This window comes from Podarcis muralis, chromosome 13 (genome assembly GCF_964188315.1).
Source record: "Podarcis muralis chromosome 13, rPodMur119.hap1.1, whole genome shotgun sequence".
Lineage (NCBI taxonomy): Eukaryota > Metazoa > Chordata > Lepidosauria > Squamata > Lacertidae > Podarcis > Podarcis muralis.
In genome coordinates this window covers 25813094-25829738 of record NC_135667.1, presented here as the reverse complement: position 1 = coordinate 25829738, position 16645 = coordinate 25813094, and the positions used below count along the sequence as shown (strand labels likewise).

Sequence of the window (16645 nt, the reverse complement as noted above, 5' to 3'; positions counted from 1 at the left end):
AGCAAAAGAGTCTTTTATTCTTATAACTCATTTGTTCCAGCATTTGATTTCTTTAGTAATTTCCTTTTGGTGTTCTGGTCAGGCCTCATGACAATAATGTAGACTTTGGGGAAGAAGATGCACCCCAGCAAGCCTGCACTGGAGGCTAAAATGGAGAAGACCTCTACAGCCACCATAAACTTCCCTTTAGTGCTGAAATATGTGGGAATAAATGAGATCCAAATGCTGCAAAAAATCAGCATGCTGAAGGTGATGAACTTGGCTTCATTGAAAATGTCTGGCAGCTTCCTGGCTAGAAAAGCTACAGAGAAGCTTACAATAGCAAGAAAGGCCATGTAACCAAGGACTGTGTAGAACATATGGGCAGCTCCTTCATTACACTGGATTACTATGTGATTAGCCTCAGATTCAAAGTCAAAATCAGGGAATGGAGGAGAGGATTTAAGCCAGGCAATACAGATGATAACTTGAGCAAGGGTACAGAAAAGAGTGATGGAGTTTGTCAATTTTGTTCCATTCCATTTCCTAATCTTATTTCCAGGCTTGGTGGCCATGAAAGCCAGAACCACAGTGACAGTCTTTGCCAGGACACAAGAAATAGAAGCAGAAAATATAATCCCAAAAGTAGTTTGTCGAAGAAGGCAAGTCACTTTTCCAGGCTGGCCAATAAATAGGAAGGAACAAAGAAAGCAGAGCATCAGGGTAACGAGAAGGGTGTAGGTAAGATTCCGATTGTTGGCTTTTACAATGGGAGTATCCTGGTTCTTAATAAAAACCCCTAGCACCAAAATTGTGATAAGAAAAAGGGAACCAGCTATCCCAGCCAAACCAATCCCCAAAGGCTCATGAAATGACAAAAATGTGACTGACTTTGGAATACAGTTTGTTTTATCTGGATTTGGGTACTGATCTTCTGGGCATTTCTCACAACGATCTGCATCTGAATGAAAGGAAGAAACATTAAAATTGAGGGGGGAATGTTTTGCAGCCAGGACATCCAACTGAAGTGATGCAAAGACAATCCATTTTAGTCTCAGCAACGGACATGGCATGCAGTGTGAGCTCCTGATAGTTTGATAATATTCTCTAAAGGTGCATGTGTCTCCTTCCTGTAGTTACAAACTGTTTGCCCAGTTTTTTCACACCAAAAACTGAGCTCCATCTCCCCTTAGGTTGGAAAGTAAACTCATCTGTTCAGATGAGGGGGATCTGCTTATCTTAGTATCAGCAGTGGCACTGGTGCCAGCATCCTCTTTAAAAAATGTCATAATGTGTGAGTTTGGCAGCTTGGGGCTTCTTCTGATCTCTCCTGCACCCATAAGTCCCCTCTGGGGTTTAGTGGCCAGAGCTCTTGTTCCAACCACCCCCATAAAATTCTGAGACCACTTCTTTCTAATCAAATAGGTTATTATGATGCCCTCTGATAAAATGAATGAATTGTAAAAAAACAAACAAAAACACCCTTCTTTACATATCATAGAGTATTTGCATACAGATCATTTGCAAAGAACGAAGTCCCTCCTGATTTTTCAGAGCTATATGTGTGGGTCTGAAATTCACAGGACATTGACTATATTCCAGGTTTTTGCAAGACATGATCTCTCCATAGCTCTTACTTGTGTAGTTAGAAAATGTTCCTTCTGGGCATGGAGAACAAGCAAAGCAACAGACAGGATTCCCTTCAATGGCTATCTTATGCTGACCTTCAAGGCAGCTCTTGGTGCAGATAGATTGTGGAACCTAAAACAACATGAAAACGAAGTTCACCACAGCCAATCACAAACAAACAACCACACCTTAGGCCAACCCCAACCTCTCTCACAACCAAAGGAACACAAGCGAATAGTAAAGAAAACCCACACAAGCAACGCTGACACAAAACCTCACACATATGTTAAGTAGAATAGAAACATTGCCACCCGACCCCACCCCCACTCACCATGCCCCCCCCCACCTCTTTCCCCCTTTTCTTCCTCAGGTAACATTAATGTCTCAACAAATGAAACTGATCTGTAGAAAATGTAACTTGAAAAAAGAGACATTGCACATATTTTTGTAAACCAAGAAATCTTTAATAAAAATATGTTTTATTTATATAGGGAAAAAATAGAATAGAGATTCACAAAAATGATGGGGGAAAGCAATGGTTCATGTCAGCATGTGAAAGAGATTACTGAAAGACCTTATGCTTTTTGTGAATATAAGCAAACTTTATATATCTGGGAAAACAAAATAAATGGCTCAAATGAAGGCTGCAGATGTATTTTTTATTCTTTTGTACTTTACTGGGAATCTGTATATTTGTGGACATTTCCATGGGTCAAATGCAATGTGCATTTATTGAAGCTGCACACAGGACTCCCATTCTGATTTTGGGGCTGATCCAGGGCTTCCTATCAGCCCTGATTTATCCTGGAACCAAGCCCTAGGGAGGCCTAACACTTAAATAAGCTTGAAAACCTAATTAAACATGTGGTTGAGAGGGACAAAAGGAGATGCAGTGTCTCCTTCTCCCCATCTTCCTGACTCCATGTTCAGTCAGAGTTTAAAACCACTGCATTCCTGCATTTCAGGGGGTTTGACTAGATGGCCCATGGAATCCCTTCCAACTATGATTCTATCTCAAGCCCTGCTGATTCACGTCAGTCAAGACAGAAAGTATGGGGCAGGTGTATATTTTTTCCATATTTAAATACATATTTTGAGCGAATATACTTTAAAGAAATGCAAAAGTATGATGGAGCAGAAATAGACAGATTTTCTGATTATCATCTACAATTGCATTCAATTTAAAAGATGTAAAGATGTATGAAATTACTACTTAGTGTGGTAGGGGGAGAAATTGCTAGTGAATAGTAGTATATTATATTAATTATCAGTGATTAAAATAAAAAACAAAACAAAAAACCCACAACAACAACCCCATAGCAATTCTTACTTTCTTGAAATTCTTTTGCCAAACAATTCCTGTTGAATTTATAAAGAAAAATGGTTCAATTGATGGATGGTGCATGTAGACTCTACCAACTTTCCTGTTAATTAAGGTATCGTTTGGTAGGGTAAACCAATTGAGAATGTCATATCCAGATGTTGATTCCCCCCTCTCATCAAAAAAGACATCGTCTGTTGCAGTAATATGATATCTGACTTCCTTCAGAAAAGGATGCAGCTGCATAGCATGATCAATTAAAAGAAGGAAATGCACAATGGTCAATATTTTTTGCTCAAATGCAAGCAACATTTTTTAATATACTGCAATAGCATTTTTTGCATTCATATCCCAAATAATAAAAACATTAGACCTGTACAGACATCTTCTGTATACATGCTTGGAGTAATAAAGTTATGAACTATGCTGCAGAAGCCTGACTCTGGGCACTTTCATTTTTAGACATGGACTCTTCTTGTGCTCAGAGTAGGGCTTTCACGGTGATGGATCCACAGCTGTTGAACCAAGTTACCTGGCAAGCCAAAGTAATTGTTTGGTTAATTTCAAATGTGGAATACAAATATTGGATTACACCCAAACTTGAGTCAATATGAAATCAATGTGATATTTTAATCATGACTAATGTTAAATCCTATTGATTTTGGTGGGAACTAAGTACAACTAATTTAGTCTGGATGCAAGCTATTGTTATTTTTAAAGTCATTTTTGAAGACAATGTGGTTCTTCTGGTGTGTGTTTTTGTAACAGGAAGTAAGGGTAATAATTTTTATGTATGATTTGCTTTTATGTGTATACTGCAAGTCCTCCAAGTTGGGAACAATGTAATTAAAAACATCATCACAAAGCATTCATAACACCATTAAGACTCTAAAAACACAAACTTGGAAAAAGTTTTCAAGCATTTTCAACTACTGGGTCTTAAAGGCCCAAGCGAATGGATAAAACTTTAACTGGCTTCTAAATGCCACCAATGACAGGCTATCCATATTTCCTCAAGGATGGAATTCCAGAGACCGAGGGTCACCACTGGAAAGGCCCTGTCTTTTGTAATCACTCAATGAGCCACCCCCAGTTGTGGGACCATGAGCATGATCTCTCCAGTTAATTGAAACACATGGACAGAGTAGTATTGCAGGCCATGATTTGGGATGTTTTATTTCCCATTAGCCCCCATCTGGGGCTAATCATCAAAACTTTTATCATGGACCCCTTCACCAGAGTACCCTTAACATTTTGTTGCAGTTTTGACTAAGGATCCAACCTGTTATGGCTTGGTCTCTCCCACAAATGCAAGACGACTCTGGCTGTTAATTATTTCAGATTTATTGCTAAAACAACAAATTAGAACAGAGCTCCTCTACTCATCATCCTCCCCAGAAGACGGAGTTGCCCAGACTGAGCTCCTCCCCCTTCCCCAACACGAAAGCCCCGACCTTCTTTTGCAGTATCTTTCACACATCTCAGCCACTTTTGAGATCCTGCGAGATTTGGGAGAGAATGCTTCCTGCATTCCAACATCTAACTCACTATTGGATCTCTCACACAGCCGCCTGTCACTTTGGCCCTGTCTTTTGTCTCCCCTTTGTTCAGAGCTCAGATTACATCTGATCTCCCCCTCCTCTCTGTCTTCTGCAGTTAACTGTTCTCTCTCTATGCCTGGTTCTTCTTCTACTGTCAGCATCTGAGCTTCACTGACACAACCCAATGCCTTTTCTGCCAAAAGTTGTGACTGTTACTATGAGGTAGGCAAAAACTCCAGACAGGCTTAATTTGTCTGCAGGAAAATTCCTCCCTGGCCCTTAATACAGCAACTGATTAATTCCACAGCAAGGCTGTGCTGGAGCACTGTCTACTAGCCTTTGTGCAGGGCCAAAAGATACAGAGTGTTGACTGTGCTGGCCACTCAAAGCACAGCAAGAATTCATGCAACGGCGATGGATCTGAGTGGAGACTAGCTCCCTCAGGTTCATCTCCCAAACCACACTCACTATTGGCCAATCTGAAGTTTGGAGAGATGTCCCAGAAGTCCCTGCTACTGGTAAAAGCTGTTATTGCTGCTGGTGGTCATGCAGGTGAGAACCCCTGGTTTTCCCATGGCCACGCAGAGCCACGATTGCCGCCACTGGAAAAACAGTTTGAAGAACAATAGTAATCTGACTAACAAGAACACACTAAAGCAAGTAGTAGAAAGTGCAACTGCAACTGAATTGTTTCATTGGTGGGAACAGGTGGGTTTTTTGAAAACTGAAAATTTGGTTGCCCCTTCTTTAAGCGGGAGACCATCATTGCTGTCATTCATCTTTCAATTTCTCAGGAAATGGAAACCTTGAATAATAATATTCCTTTGTTAACACAGATCCATCCCGAGACATACTTTTCTTTAGTGGAAACAGAAGCTAGCAGCAATTGCTCATAACCTTAAATAAGTAGAAAGTAAATATTCTTACTACCTTCCATGGTTTAACTTTATGCATCTTTGGTCTTGATCTGTTCTCCATCTTTGTTGAGATGTATCTGGATGAATACATTTCATGTAAAGATTTTGCGATGGCATAAACAGCTTTGTATATATTGTAGCTCAAGTCCAATGTTTGCAAATCAAATTTGTACTTAGGCAAATCCTTAATCCTTTCATTTCCAGTACATAGTTGCCAAAACATGCTGCCTGAATCTAGTGATGGAATGAAACATCTGAATGCAGCCCCCCAAAAATGTGGCAGAAAGACATCATCTGGGTATTTGCTGAGGGTTATGTTCTGAAGAAAATGGCGAAATCCCACAATTTCATGTTTATGGAGAGCAAATGACAAGGTGCCACTGAAGGAAGAAAATCCCATATGCAAATAAGAGACACTAGATAGGAAGTCCCATTGGGATGTGATGATTAAAACCTTCCCTGAAACTGCAGAACTTTCAATAGTTATCTTTACCCAGATGAGAAAATCTGTATCTCCATACACCACAATGATACTGGAGGATGACTTAATTATTTTATTTTTTACATGCATAGTATTATCAAGCATTTTTGGAAGCATTTCTGTAAATTCAATGCACACACCCTTTTGGACAAATTCCTTCTTCAAGTTCAGGACAAAGGTTTCACCTTGATCATTATAAGATGCTATGAGGCCAACCCAGGTCCAACCAAAGTGCAAAACTAATTTGGTTATTCCTAAGGTCTGAAGACCTTCATTTGGGACAGTCCGGTAGAAAAATGGGGAAAGGGTTTTACTTCTCAATACTTCATCAGATGATCCATAGCTGATCTAAAATGAGGGGAAAAGAAGACAAGTAACCTTTTCACTGAGAGTCACAAACAAAGTATCACACATTTCCGTATTAATTTACATCCCAACATCCTTCCTATTGGTGGTGAAAGCGTGCTCACATATAAAAATAAATAATATGCCAAAAGAAGATCTGGATGTCTGAATGTTCTATCATGAAAGTCTCTCCCAATATACACACCTGTGGTATCTTGTATAAACCTAAGATAGTTGACATCTGAATGGATGACATGGACTTTAGCCCTCCAATAACAGCTATTAAGTTGTTCTGTTTCCTGCAGGTGTAGTTGGGAACTGCTCTGCCTCTTCCTGAAATGATACTTAATGAACATTCATATGTTTTCCTTGCATTGAAATAGTTTTCATGGGTGTGAAATCCCAGAGTCATGTTGGATAGCAGATTGGGGTTCTTGTTTATCTCCTCTACTGCATAGACCAAGGCAAGAACATGTTGATAATTGCGAGTCAAGGGACTGCAATGAGAATTAATTCCGTAAATGCACAGAAGATGCAGTATTCCATTACCACCACACATGCACACACACTGCAAAATTTAATTTCAAGAGTAATTGCAAGAAACTACTTATAAAAAATGCAGTAATCATAACAAAATGCATAGAACTGAATCATAAGTACACCCCATTGAAATCACAACTGTTGGCAGCTGTTGAGTAAACATTCACAGGCAAACCAAGGTTTACTTCTGCGTAATGTGTGGAATGGACAGAAATACCAGCTTGGTTTGGAGTGATCATTGAGTAGTTTGGGGAAAATATATGTAATTGCTGAAGATTTAAAAAAAATTCTTCCCAGTTTAGCCCTTATTTAAATATTTTTGTATATGTATTCAAGTATGTGTGAAGAATATGAAGAACCATGTCTGTATACCCACCAAACACACACACACAAAAAACCTTACAGGGATTCATCTTTATTGAAATAAATGAACTTTTTATAAGAAGCATTTCACAACATATTTGAAACAGCTTTAACACATTTAAAGGAAGAAGAGTGACTTACTATGGATCTAATGAGTAAGCAAGAGGAGGCTGAATATCAAATCTCTCTAGCTTTTCCCATGTAAGGAACTGAGATACAAGTGCACCAATAATGAAATCCCCATCTTTATGGTACCCCTCTGGGTAGCGGTGTTCAAGTATACACTTAAAGTGGGTTTCCTTCCCTACCACATTTGGAAACAGCAGTGAAAGGAATACCAGAGAGAGCATCATGAACATTTCAGAACAATGTCTGCCAGGGCATGTTTCCTTCACATGTATCCCAGGGCTATGATAAGAAAGTAAGGCCTTTAGAAAAAGGATTGACTGAATAAGAGAGAGGAAGAACAAGGATTTTTGATGCATGCCTAGACTGAGGAAGTAAGTAATAGAAGAAAACCTCCAGATGAAGATACATTCCAATCTATCTCTCTATCTGCCTTCTGAATTGGACACAAATGGGAAAGGTGTTTGAGAAGAATTTGGTGTTCCCTGCGAAATATTCAAGGAATTTTGAAGAGGGTGGAGGGTTAAAATGAGTGGATATTTTTTCAGAGGTGCCTCATACCTCTGTGCTGCCACCTGCTTCACCAAAAATAAAATTTCAAGACCAACTCAGAGGTCCAGGTGGAACATGCAAAGAATTTTGTCAAGAAGTGATTTGAGAAGGCTAGAAAAACATATTCCACACATGAACTAGATAATCTCAATATAAACCATCTTCCTTATAAAACAATACAATCTCACTTAGGAGTTAGGTATCTGAGGTAGAAATGTCAGGTCAGGCCAAAGGGTGGTCTTATTTATAGCTTCACTTAAGTACTCCTAGCCACTTTCACTGCAACATTTTTTCTTAATACATCCCTTCATTGCTATAATTCTGATGATCCTCAGCTGAATATGGGGCATGAGGGAATTTACCCAGGTGCTTCAGTAATTGAAAGGTAGATAGACAACTAATTTCACCCAGAAGAACCAGGTGAACTGTGGTAAATTCTTTTGTTTTAAGCTTGATACAGGTCAAACCAAACTAAAACAACTGACAGATTGCCTCTACCCAGATACACCCAACTGTTGTTTACATTCTCCAGTCCTCGTTCCATGTGCCAACATCATCTGAAGTTATGATATCATTATAATTCATTTACTCTGTGGATGTGGAATCTCCCCGAAGAGATACAAAAATCTGCTCTATTTTTGTATCTCTTCAGGAAGGAAGCAAAACATATCTGTTTTCAGACACCTCAGTCTGCAAGATGTACATTTCAGCCCTGTATTTTTTTTAAGTTGCTAATTTTCCCCTGTTCAATGGCACCAATAGTCTAAATTAATACCCAAAATTAACACACAACACTCAACAAAACATTAAATCCAAGATAAATATATACCACAACTACAAAAGGTAAACCACACATGCACACCCCACCAAAAAAATTAGTCTTAATTCCCACCAAAGGCGAACTTGTTGCAAAAATACACATACAAATTGTGATCAAAACAAGATACATGTTCTTAATCAATATTAAATGATTGAGTGACTACTGTACTACTGTTATCATTGTCATCATCAACAACATTGTTACAATATGATTACATAGCAATTACAAATGTACTTCACATATATAAAAAGCTCTGCGAATTGTAGGAATATTGCAAAAGTTAGAGACCTTGAGTTCCCAGGACAGGAGAGGATTTGGGGTCAAGGGGAGAGAGGGAGAGGCAAAGACAAAAATGAAAGGTAAAACAGGAGGATAAAAGGTAATGAAGAAAAGATTAGAAAAATCCCACATACAATTCTGATCTAACAGTAACCAAGTGAAAGCATCAAAGTTTAGTTGTGTGTGTGAGATGCATGATTCCTGGGAAAGAAAATGTAGTTTCTTATAAACTTGTACCTCTCTCCTGACTGAAAATATAGAGCAAGGCCTACCCAGGTATTTCTGTGGTTCTCTAGCCAGATTCAGCCTGTGGAAGGAGGCTAGAAATTTGCTAAATTTGGGATGGAACTAGTCCAGATTCTGGCATTCCACATTCAGTGTGTTTGTGTGTGTGTGTGTGTGTGTGTGTGTGTGTGTGTGTGTGTGTTGTTCTAATGTGCACAAAAAAGGAGCACATTTATCTATAAAAATGAAAGCATATATGTTTAGTGATGCTATCAAATTTGAAGTCACTTTTGAGAAAGCAACACCTTTAGCAAATCTTAAGTCTGTCTTTTCTTCTCATTTTGCACTACTAGGAATGAGATATGTCTCCTCACTGCTTCCTTTACTTCTTTATTTCTTAAACTATATATGATGGGATTGATCATGGGAGTCAGGATGGTATAACAGATAGAGAAGACTTTGTGAAGGGCATTCAGTCTGTCAGTGTTTGGAATCACATAGACAGCCATCAGTGTGCCATAGAAAATTGTAACTACCAAGAGATGAGAGGAACAGGTAGAAAATGCTTTTTGTTTTCCGGTTGCAGAAGGGATTTTCATTATGGCTATAATTATGAAAGTATATGATGTGAAGGTCAATATAGACGGGGGAAAGGTGAATACAGAGCATAAAACATATATATACCATTTTAACGTGCTAGTGTCACCACAAAATAGTTCTATGATGGGGAAGGTGTCACAAAAGAAATGGTCGATTTTATTGTCACCACAGAAAACTAACTTGGACATGATAATCGTTGTCATAGTAATTGACAGAAAACCACTAAACCAAGAGCTGACTATGAGTTGGAAACACAATTTGCCATTCATCATGGTGACATAATGGAGAGGTTTACATATAGCTAAGTACCGGTCATAGGACATTGCTGATAATAAGTAGCATTCCACACCTCCAAAAAAACCAAAGAAGTAATGTTGCACAAAACATGCATTGACTGAAATCACTTTCCTTCCCGTAAGGAAACTGGATAACATTCTTGGCAAGATGTTTGAGCTGCAGAAGGTCTCCAAGCATGAGAGGTTGCCAAGGAAGAAGTACATTGGGGTGTGAAGGTGTCGGTCAGTGGCAACTAGTAAAATGATGAGGATGTTCCCAGCCATTGTCACAATGTAGATAAAAAGAAACAAAAGGAAAAGAAGAATCAGCAGTAGCTGGTGGTGATCTCCAAAGCCCAGAAGAATAAATTCAGTTACATGTGTATGATTTAGCTGTTCTTTATTTTCATATAACTGCACCTGTAAAAAAGAAACAAGTTCATGGCAAAATTGAATGGTTTTTATATCTTGGATCTTAGCACTTCAAAAGGAGCACATTTCTTTTGTTCTCCATATGATAATTGTTCAGCTGCATCAACTTTTAACCTGGCTAGTTTTTGCAAGAGTTTATAGTTCCAACAATGATAATTTCATTTCTCAAATGGAATATGCGTTTCCTGTTTCCAACTAATGGAACTACAATATCTGCATTAGAAATCCAACCTGCCAAATTTCCATTTCTCTATCTAACTCACACCTCCAGCAGCCTTGCACCCTTGTAATTCTAAGCATTGTTAAGTACTATATTGCATGCATTTTATATATTTCAAAAGAGAGTAAAAGGCCACATACCTTTAATTGGGTAGTCATGACTGATTCACATAGGTTAATTTTGTCCAACGTTTCAGCAACCAACACATAATTTCATTAGAAGTTCTTCATCTATAGAATTTGTTTTGTCATGTTGGATAGTCTTACCCATACTATCTAATATCTCCTTTGTGATTCTTTCTGCTGTTCTTTCATTTAATATATGGCAGTACTTAGCCTGAAGAAAGAAATGTGGGTGACACTGAAAGTCAAAATATCAAGAAACATGTTAATTGAAACCTCCTAAATGTGGCCAGGTTCCTTTCCACCTTCATGTCTCTTTCTCTAAACAGACAAAGGGAGACAACCCTACTTAATCTGGATCACAAGGTCCAAATATATATTTCTAGGCAGATGCTAACAGAACCATGTCCATTATTACTATATTACTGGAGAAAATACAGAAAGGAACCTATCACATCTGAAAGAATCTTTTGAATGTGACTTGCCTTTTATACATTAAGATTAGCTTCTCCTTGGTATAGTGATTATTACAAGATGCCCCTCCTTATTACTAGTGCATTCTGCACTCAAGGGGAATTTACAGGACAGGGAGCAATCAGCAATATATAAATTTATTTTCTTTAATGATGTCTGCTGAGCATCTTAATTCAGGAGTGGGCAATCTTCAATTCTGGCAAACAGGGAGGGGGCACATGGCAGTGGTAGATAGAGTCAGAAGCAAAAAGAGAGTGGAGAGATGCATTTTATGTTTATACAGTAGCCTAGTGGATACACACACTCTCACACCCATCTCCACCATCCATCTGAACAAGCAAGTGTCATTAGAGTGCAAGGACACATTCCAGCAAGGCAGGGAATATCCAAGGATACAGTGGTACCTCGGGTTAAGAACTTAATTCATTCTGGAGGTCTGTTCTTAACCTGAGGTACCACTTTAGCTAATGGGGCCTCCTGCTGCTGCAGCACTGCCACCGCACAATTTCTGTTCTCATCCTGAAGCAAAGTCCTTAACCCGAGGTACTATTTCTGGGTTAGTCTGTAACTTGAAGCATCTGTAACCCGAGGTACCACTGTATTGCAAAAAATACACAAGGAGTGTGAGGAATGTGGCCTGGCAAAAGAGGAGTTGACTGTGGTGGGTACCAAATGCAAAACAGAGAGGCCTGGAAGGCAACATTTGGCTCCCAGACCTTAATTTTCCCCACTCCTTCCTTAAATTAAATCCCTTACCTGGCTTAATTTGGATATGCCATTCCCTGCCCCTGTGTGAAATATAAAACTGCTTGACCAAGAGGCCAGTGAACAAGGTTGGAATTTTGACTGAGACCAAACAGGCTTGTCTTAAGCCCATGGTCGGTTTAGAATAATTAGAAGAAATTAGAATAAAGTTCTAAACTCAAACATTAAAAGCAACTGGTCCCTGGCAGGGGCCTTCATATGGCTTAGCTCTCCAAGGTGCAGGGCAAGGGTACCTGACTGCCCCCCCCATCTCTGCAGAGGCCTGGGGCTAAATATCCCAATGCCCAGTCATAAATTGCTCCTTGAATCAGCTAATCCCTATGATTCATACACATGGATAGACGTAGTTCCTCAAGTCAGAGGAATTCCCAGAGCCCAATAGAGCCACATGGGCTAACCAGCATTTCTCAACCTGATACCTTCCAGATGATTTGAACTATAATTCCTATCACCCCTGACCAAGGGACATGTCGGCTGAAAAGAATTGTTGTCCAGAGCAACTGGTGGTTAGCAGGATGGAGAAGGCAAGGCTAACCATTTTTTAAAAAAACTGTCCTATGTTAGCTATATTTCCACTGCATGTTTTTTCTGAGCATCATGTGCTTAATGTTACAACAGCCATTTAGAATTATAGAATTGTAGAGTTGGAAGAGCCCTCAGGGCTCATCTAGTCCACCCCCCTGCAATGCAGGAATCTCAACTAAACTGTACTTGACAGATAGCCTTAAAAACTTCCTTAAACATACGGTACTTCAAAAAGCAAAAAGGCCTGGCTTGGTGCAGAGTAGAATGAAATAATTCCATAGGCCCCGCCACTCATAAGGGTCAAGATAGCATGCTGATGCACACAGAGTCCATTGGGCAGTGTGTCATGTTAAAAACTTAAGTTTATTGTTCATAATATGTTATGTTTGTATTCATTGTATTTGAAATGCTGTGCAGAGGTTTGCATTAGGTAGGTGATGAAGCATGGAGGGGTGAAGGTTTCTTTCCAGTCTAATTTAATTGATGCCCCATCTCTTGGAACTGGAGATCACTTTATTTTCACAGCAGGAGAAGAAGTCAGTCAGCTCAGCGTTATGAACAAACAAGTTGCATGTATGGATCTCTCTCTGGGAGCAGTGAGAGCCTAGACCTTGGACTGTATGAAGAACTTAAAGAAGACTGGGCCGCATTGCTAGTTGTTGAAGAACAATGTGTTAGTTTATTTTTGCAGTTTATTTTGTAGCATTTCTATTCTGCACAAGGTCCAGATCAGGGATTCTCCTTGCAACAACTCTTAGACTTTATACTTGAAATACACACAAGAGTCACTCATAGGCTTTTGTGGTGGATGGGAGAACACACATGGTTTGCTGTTGTGGAGAATAAATTGAAATCTTACTAAAAGAAAAAAAAGTTTCCATAATTACTGCTTAATGAGGGCTCCCACACAGTACAACTCTGAAGTTCAGTACCATTTTTCATAAACTTATTAAAAATGCAACTTAACCTATAGATATTATAGTTTCTGGAGTACAAACACTGAATAAATCCTGCCATCGAATTCACCTTCATTTGCAACAAATTGGGGTGGCCATTTCAGTGCTTTTTCCAGGGCAGCAATTTTATCCATAAAATCTTTTGGGGGGAAGGACTTATCAGAGCAACCCCGAGAAAGAAAAAGTGCAACCAACAAAGCTCTGCAGCTGATGCCAGGACCCCAAAATTACTAGCAAATATGTTGACTTTAAAACACGAGGGGAGGGGGGGAAACAAATTTATTGAAAAATAGAATGTGTTTGATAGTTTTTGGAATCTATCATTCCAAGATATTATGCAGCCCTTTACGCTGTAAATATAATAGCAGACAAGGTCACTGAATAAGTATTCTTAATGTTATTTAAACCATATTTTATTGTCTCCATATGAATATATGAGATTATTAATTTATATTGGTATTTCATGTTTTACATTCCTATATATTAAATATGACTACAAATACTAGAGGGAAGGAGGAAGAGGGAAGGGGAGAAAGAGAAGAAAATAGGTATGTTGCTTCACACCCATTCCCTAAAAAAGGAAACCCTTTTACAATGTTGCACTTGTTGTTGTTGTTTAGTCGTTTAGTCGTGTCCGACTCTTCGTGACCCCATGGACCAGAGCACGCCAGGCACTCCTGTCTTCCACTGCCTCCCGCAGTTTGGTCAGGCTCATGTTCGTAGCTTCGAGAACACTGTCCAACCATCTTGTCCTCTGTCGTCCCCTTCTCCTTGTGCCCTCCATCTTTCCCAACATCAGGGTCTTTTCCAGGGAGTCTTCTCTTCTCATGAGGTGGCCAAAGTATTGGAGTCTCAGCTTCACGATCTGTCCTTCCAGTGAGCACTCAGGGCTGATTGCCTTAAGAATGGATACGTTTGATCTTCTTGCAGTCCATGGGACTCTCAAGAGTCTCCTCCAGCACCATAATTCAAAAGCATCAATTCTTCGGCGATCAGCCTTCTTGATGGTCCAGCTCTCACTTCCATACATCACTAAATGTTGCACTTACTCTCCTATTATTTCATTTCAGGTGTTTGGACCCAAATGCCACCTTCCCCAAATCAGACAAACCCCTGAAACCAAACAAAAGGAGACCAGCTACGTATATCTGCTACAATTACCATTGCATAGTCAACCCCACCTTCCACCCTTACTGGCACAAAGTCAGTAGGATTTTGGATTTGGTGGTTCTTCTGCCCCAGATTCTACCTTCCCAACCCCATAGGATTGATTTCCCTATTGTGCTATAATAGGTAAACACTAATTTTTAATGGTTTTCATGAGAACTTTCCGTTTCCCTTCTTATTATTTTCCTATCTCTTTGCTTACACATTCTGCAGAATCCTCTTTTATGATCAATTACCCTAGTTCTGACCCATGCTACAACTGCAGACCTCTGAAGAGACTCCCTTACATCCTTGTTTCTTAGGCTGTATATGAGAGGGTTGATCAGAGGTGTTATGATTGTGTAAAAGACAGAGAAGGCTTTGTTCACATCTCCCATGTTGGCAGAGTCTGGTAAGGCATATGCAGCTGCTATTGTGCCATAGAAAATGGTTACCACAGTGAGGTGTGAGGAACAGGTGGAGAAGGCTTTTTGCCTCCCAGTAATGGATGGGATCTTCAGAATGGCAGTAATGATATAGACGTATGACATTAAGGTTAGTGTAAATGGAGGAAGGGTAAATATAGATACAAAAATTAAAATCAGTATTCTTAAAAGAACTGTGTTACTGCAAGACAACTTCATGACTGGGAAAGTGTCACAAAAGAAATGGTCAATCTCATTAGGACCACAGAAGACTAACCTTGACATCAATATGATTGTTGTAGTACTAGCGAGAAAGCCAGTCACCCAAGATCCAGCTGCCATTTGGAGGCATAACTTGCCATCCATTAGGGATGCATAATGGAGAGGTTTGCATATGGCTAAATAGCGATCATAGGACATAGCAGAAAGGAGATAACACTCCACAGCTGCCAGGTATGCAAAAATATAATGTTGCACAAAACAACCATTGACTGAAATAGTCCTGTCTCCAGTCAGGAAGCTAACCAGCATTCTAGGCAATATAGCTGAAGTGTACAGGGACTCCAAGCAAGATAAGTTTCCCAAGAAGAAATACATGGGAGTGTGAAGGTGTCGATCAGTCACAACCAGCACAACTATGAGGACATTCCCAGCCATGGTCATGATGTAGATCAGGAAAAAAACCAGTAGCAGAATAATTTTCATGTTTTGAAGATGACCGAATCCCAACAGAATGAATTCCTTGATGGCTGTTTGATTTTTCAGTTCTGGGGTTTCACCAGCTTGCATCTGTATCAAATAAATAATATTGTGGATCACTTTAATCACTAATGTTGCACACACTTCCACTGTAGAAGTCAGTCCAAAAAGTAAAATTTCTATTTAACACACTGGTTTTACTTGCTGTCTTGTTTTTCTTCCATGTGGAAAGCCAGTTGCTTTCAAATTCATAGATCCAGTCCAATAACACCCCCAAAAAAACTATATATCTGGAAATGACAGATATAAAACTACAACTGACTTGAAAGCTCGCTCCCTATTTTTAAACATATTCCTTTGCATAGCTCTTGCTATGGACAAGATGCCTATTTTAATACAGTATTCAGCAACATCAACAGTGCCTTGGAACCACAAGGGGGAAATATGAAATCCCCAGAGGAAATTTGTTGTGTATGGAAGAATCTGCATCTTCTAATGAATGTAACAAAGAGAACAGTGGATCAGAGGGACCCATTGTGGGATGGCAAGTGAGTAGAGTCCCTCACTCTTCAGGTAAAGACAGCTTAGAGTAGAGAGAATTAGGAGTGAGGTGAGTTAGAAATTTCAAATTTAGGATGGGAGTTTGCTGTGCTGTGACTGAGAAGGAAAGCTGGAGGCTGAAAGGCAGCATGATGTCTGATGTCTGCTTGAATCCAGGGCTACAGCTATGAGAGGAATAGGACCCTCTTGGAGTGTCAATGCTGTGAATCCCTCCATCAGGCTAGACTCAGGCTACATATATGTATAAATGAACCATAAATGACACCACAGTCTCTGCTATGCCTCATTTTCCAAAAGAAAACACAAACCCTGGGCAAGCCACTTGGA

General features: G+C 39.5%; 3 protein-coding genes across 3 annotated transcripts; all 3 read right to left on the bottom strand.

The window, feature by feature from the left end:
• Positions 1-20: 20 nt before the first annotated feature.
• LOC114582922 (vomeronasal type-2 receptor 26-like) lies at positions 21-6625 on the bottom strand. Its single transcript, XM_028704268.2, has 4 exons — positions 6419-6625; positions 5881-6216; positions 1617-1740; positions 21-940 (listed from the first exon to the last, which is right to left on the bottom strand). The coding sequence occupies exons 1-4, from the start codon at positions 6623-6625 to the stop codon at positions 21-23; spliced, it is 1587 nt and encodes a 528-aa protein (XP_028560101.2).
• Positions 6626-9435: 2810 nt separating this feature from the next.
• Positions 9436-10803, bottom strand: LOC114582923 (olfactory receptor 10A7-like). Its single transcript, XM_028704269.2, has 2 exons — positions 10786-10803; positions 9436-10413 (listed from the first exon to the last, which is right to left on the bottom strand). The coding sequence occupies exons 1-2, from the start codon at positions 10801-10803 to the stop codon at positions 9436-9438; spliced, it is 996 nt and encodes a 331-aa protein (XP_028560102.2).
• Positions 10804-14794: 3991 nt separating this feature from the next.
• On the bottom strand, positions 14795-15847 carry LOC114582924 (olfactory receptor 6N1-like). The gene has a single exon (XM_028704270.2). It carries the CDS (start codon positions 15845-15847, stop codon positions 14795-14797), a length of 1053 nt encoding a protein of 350 aa, XP_028560103.2.
• Positions 15848-16645: the final 798 nt, after the last annotated feature.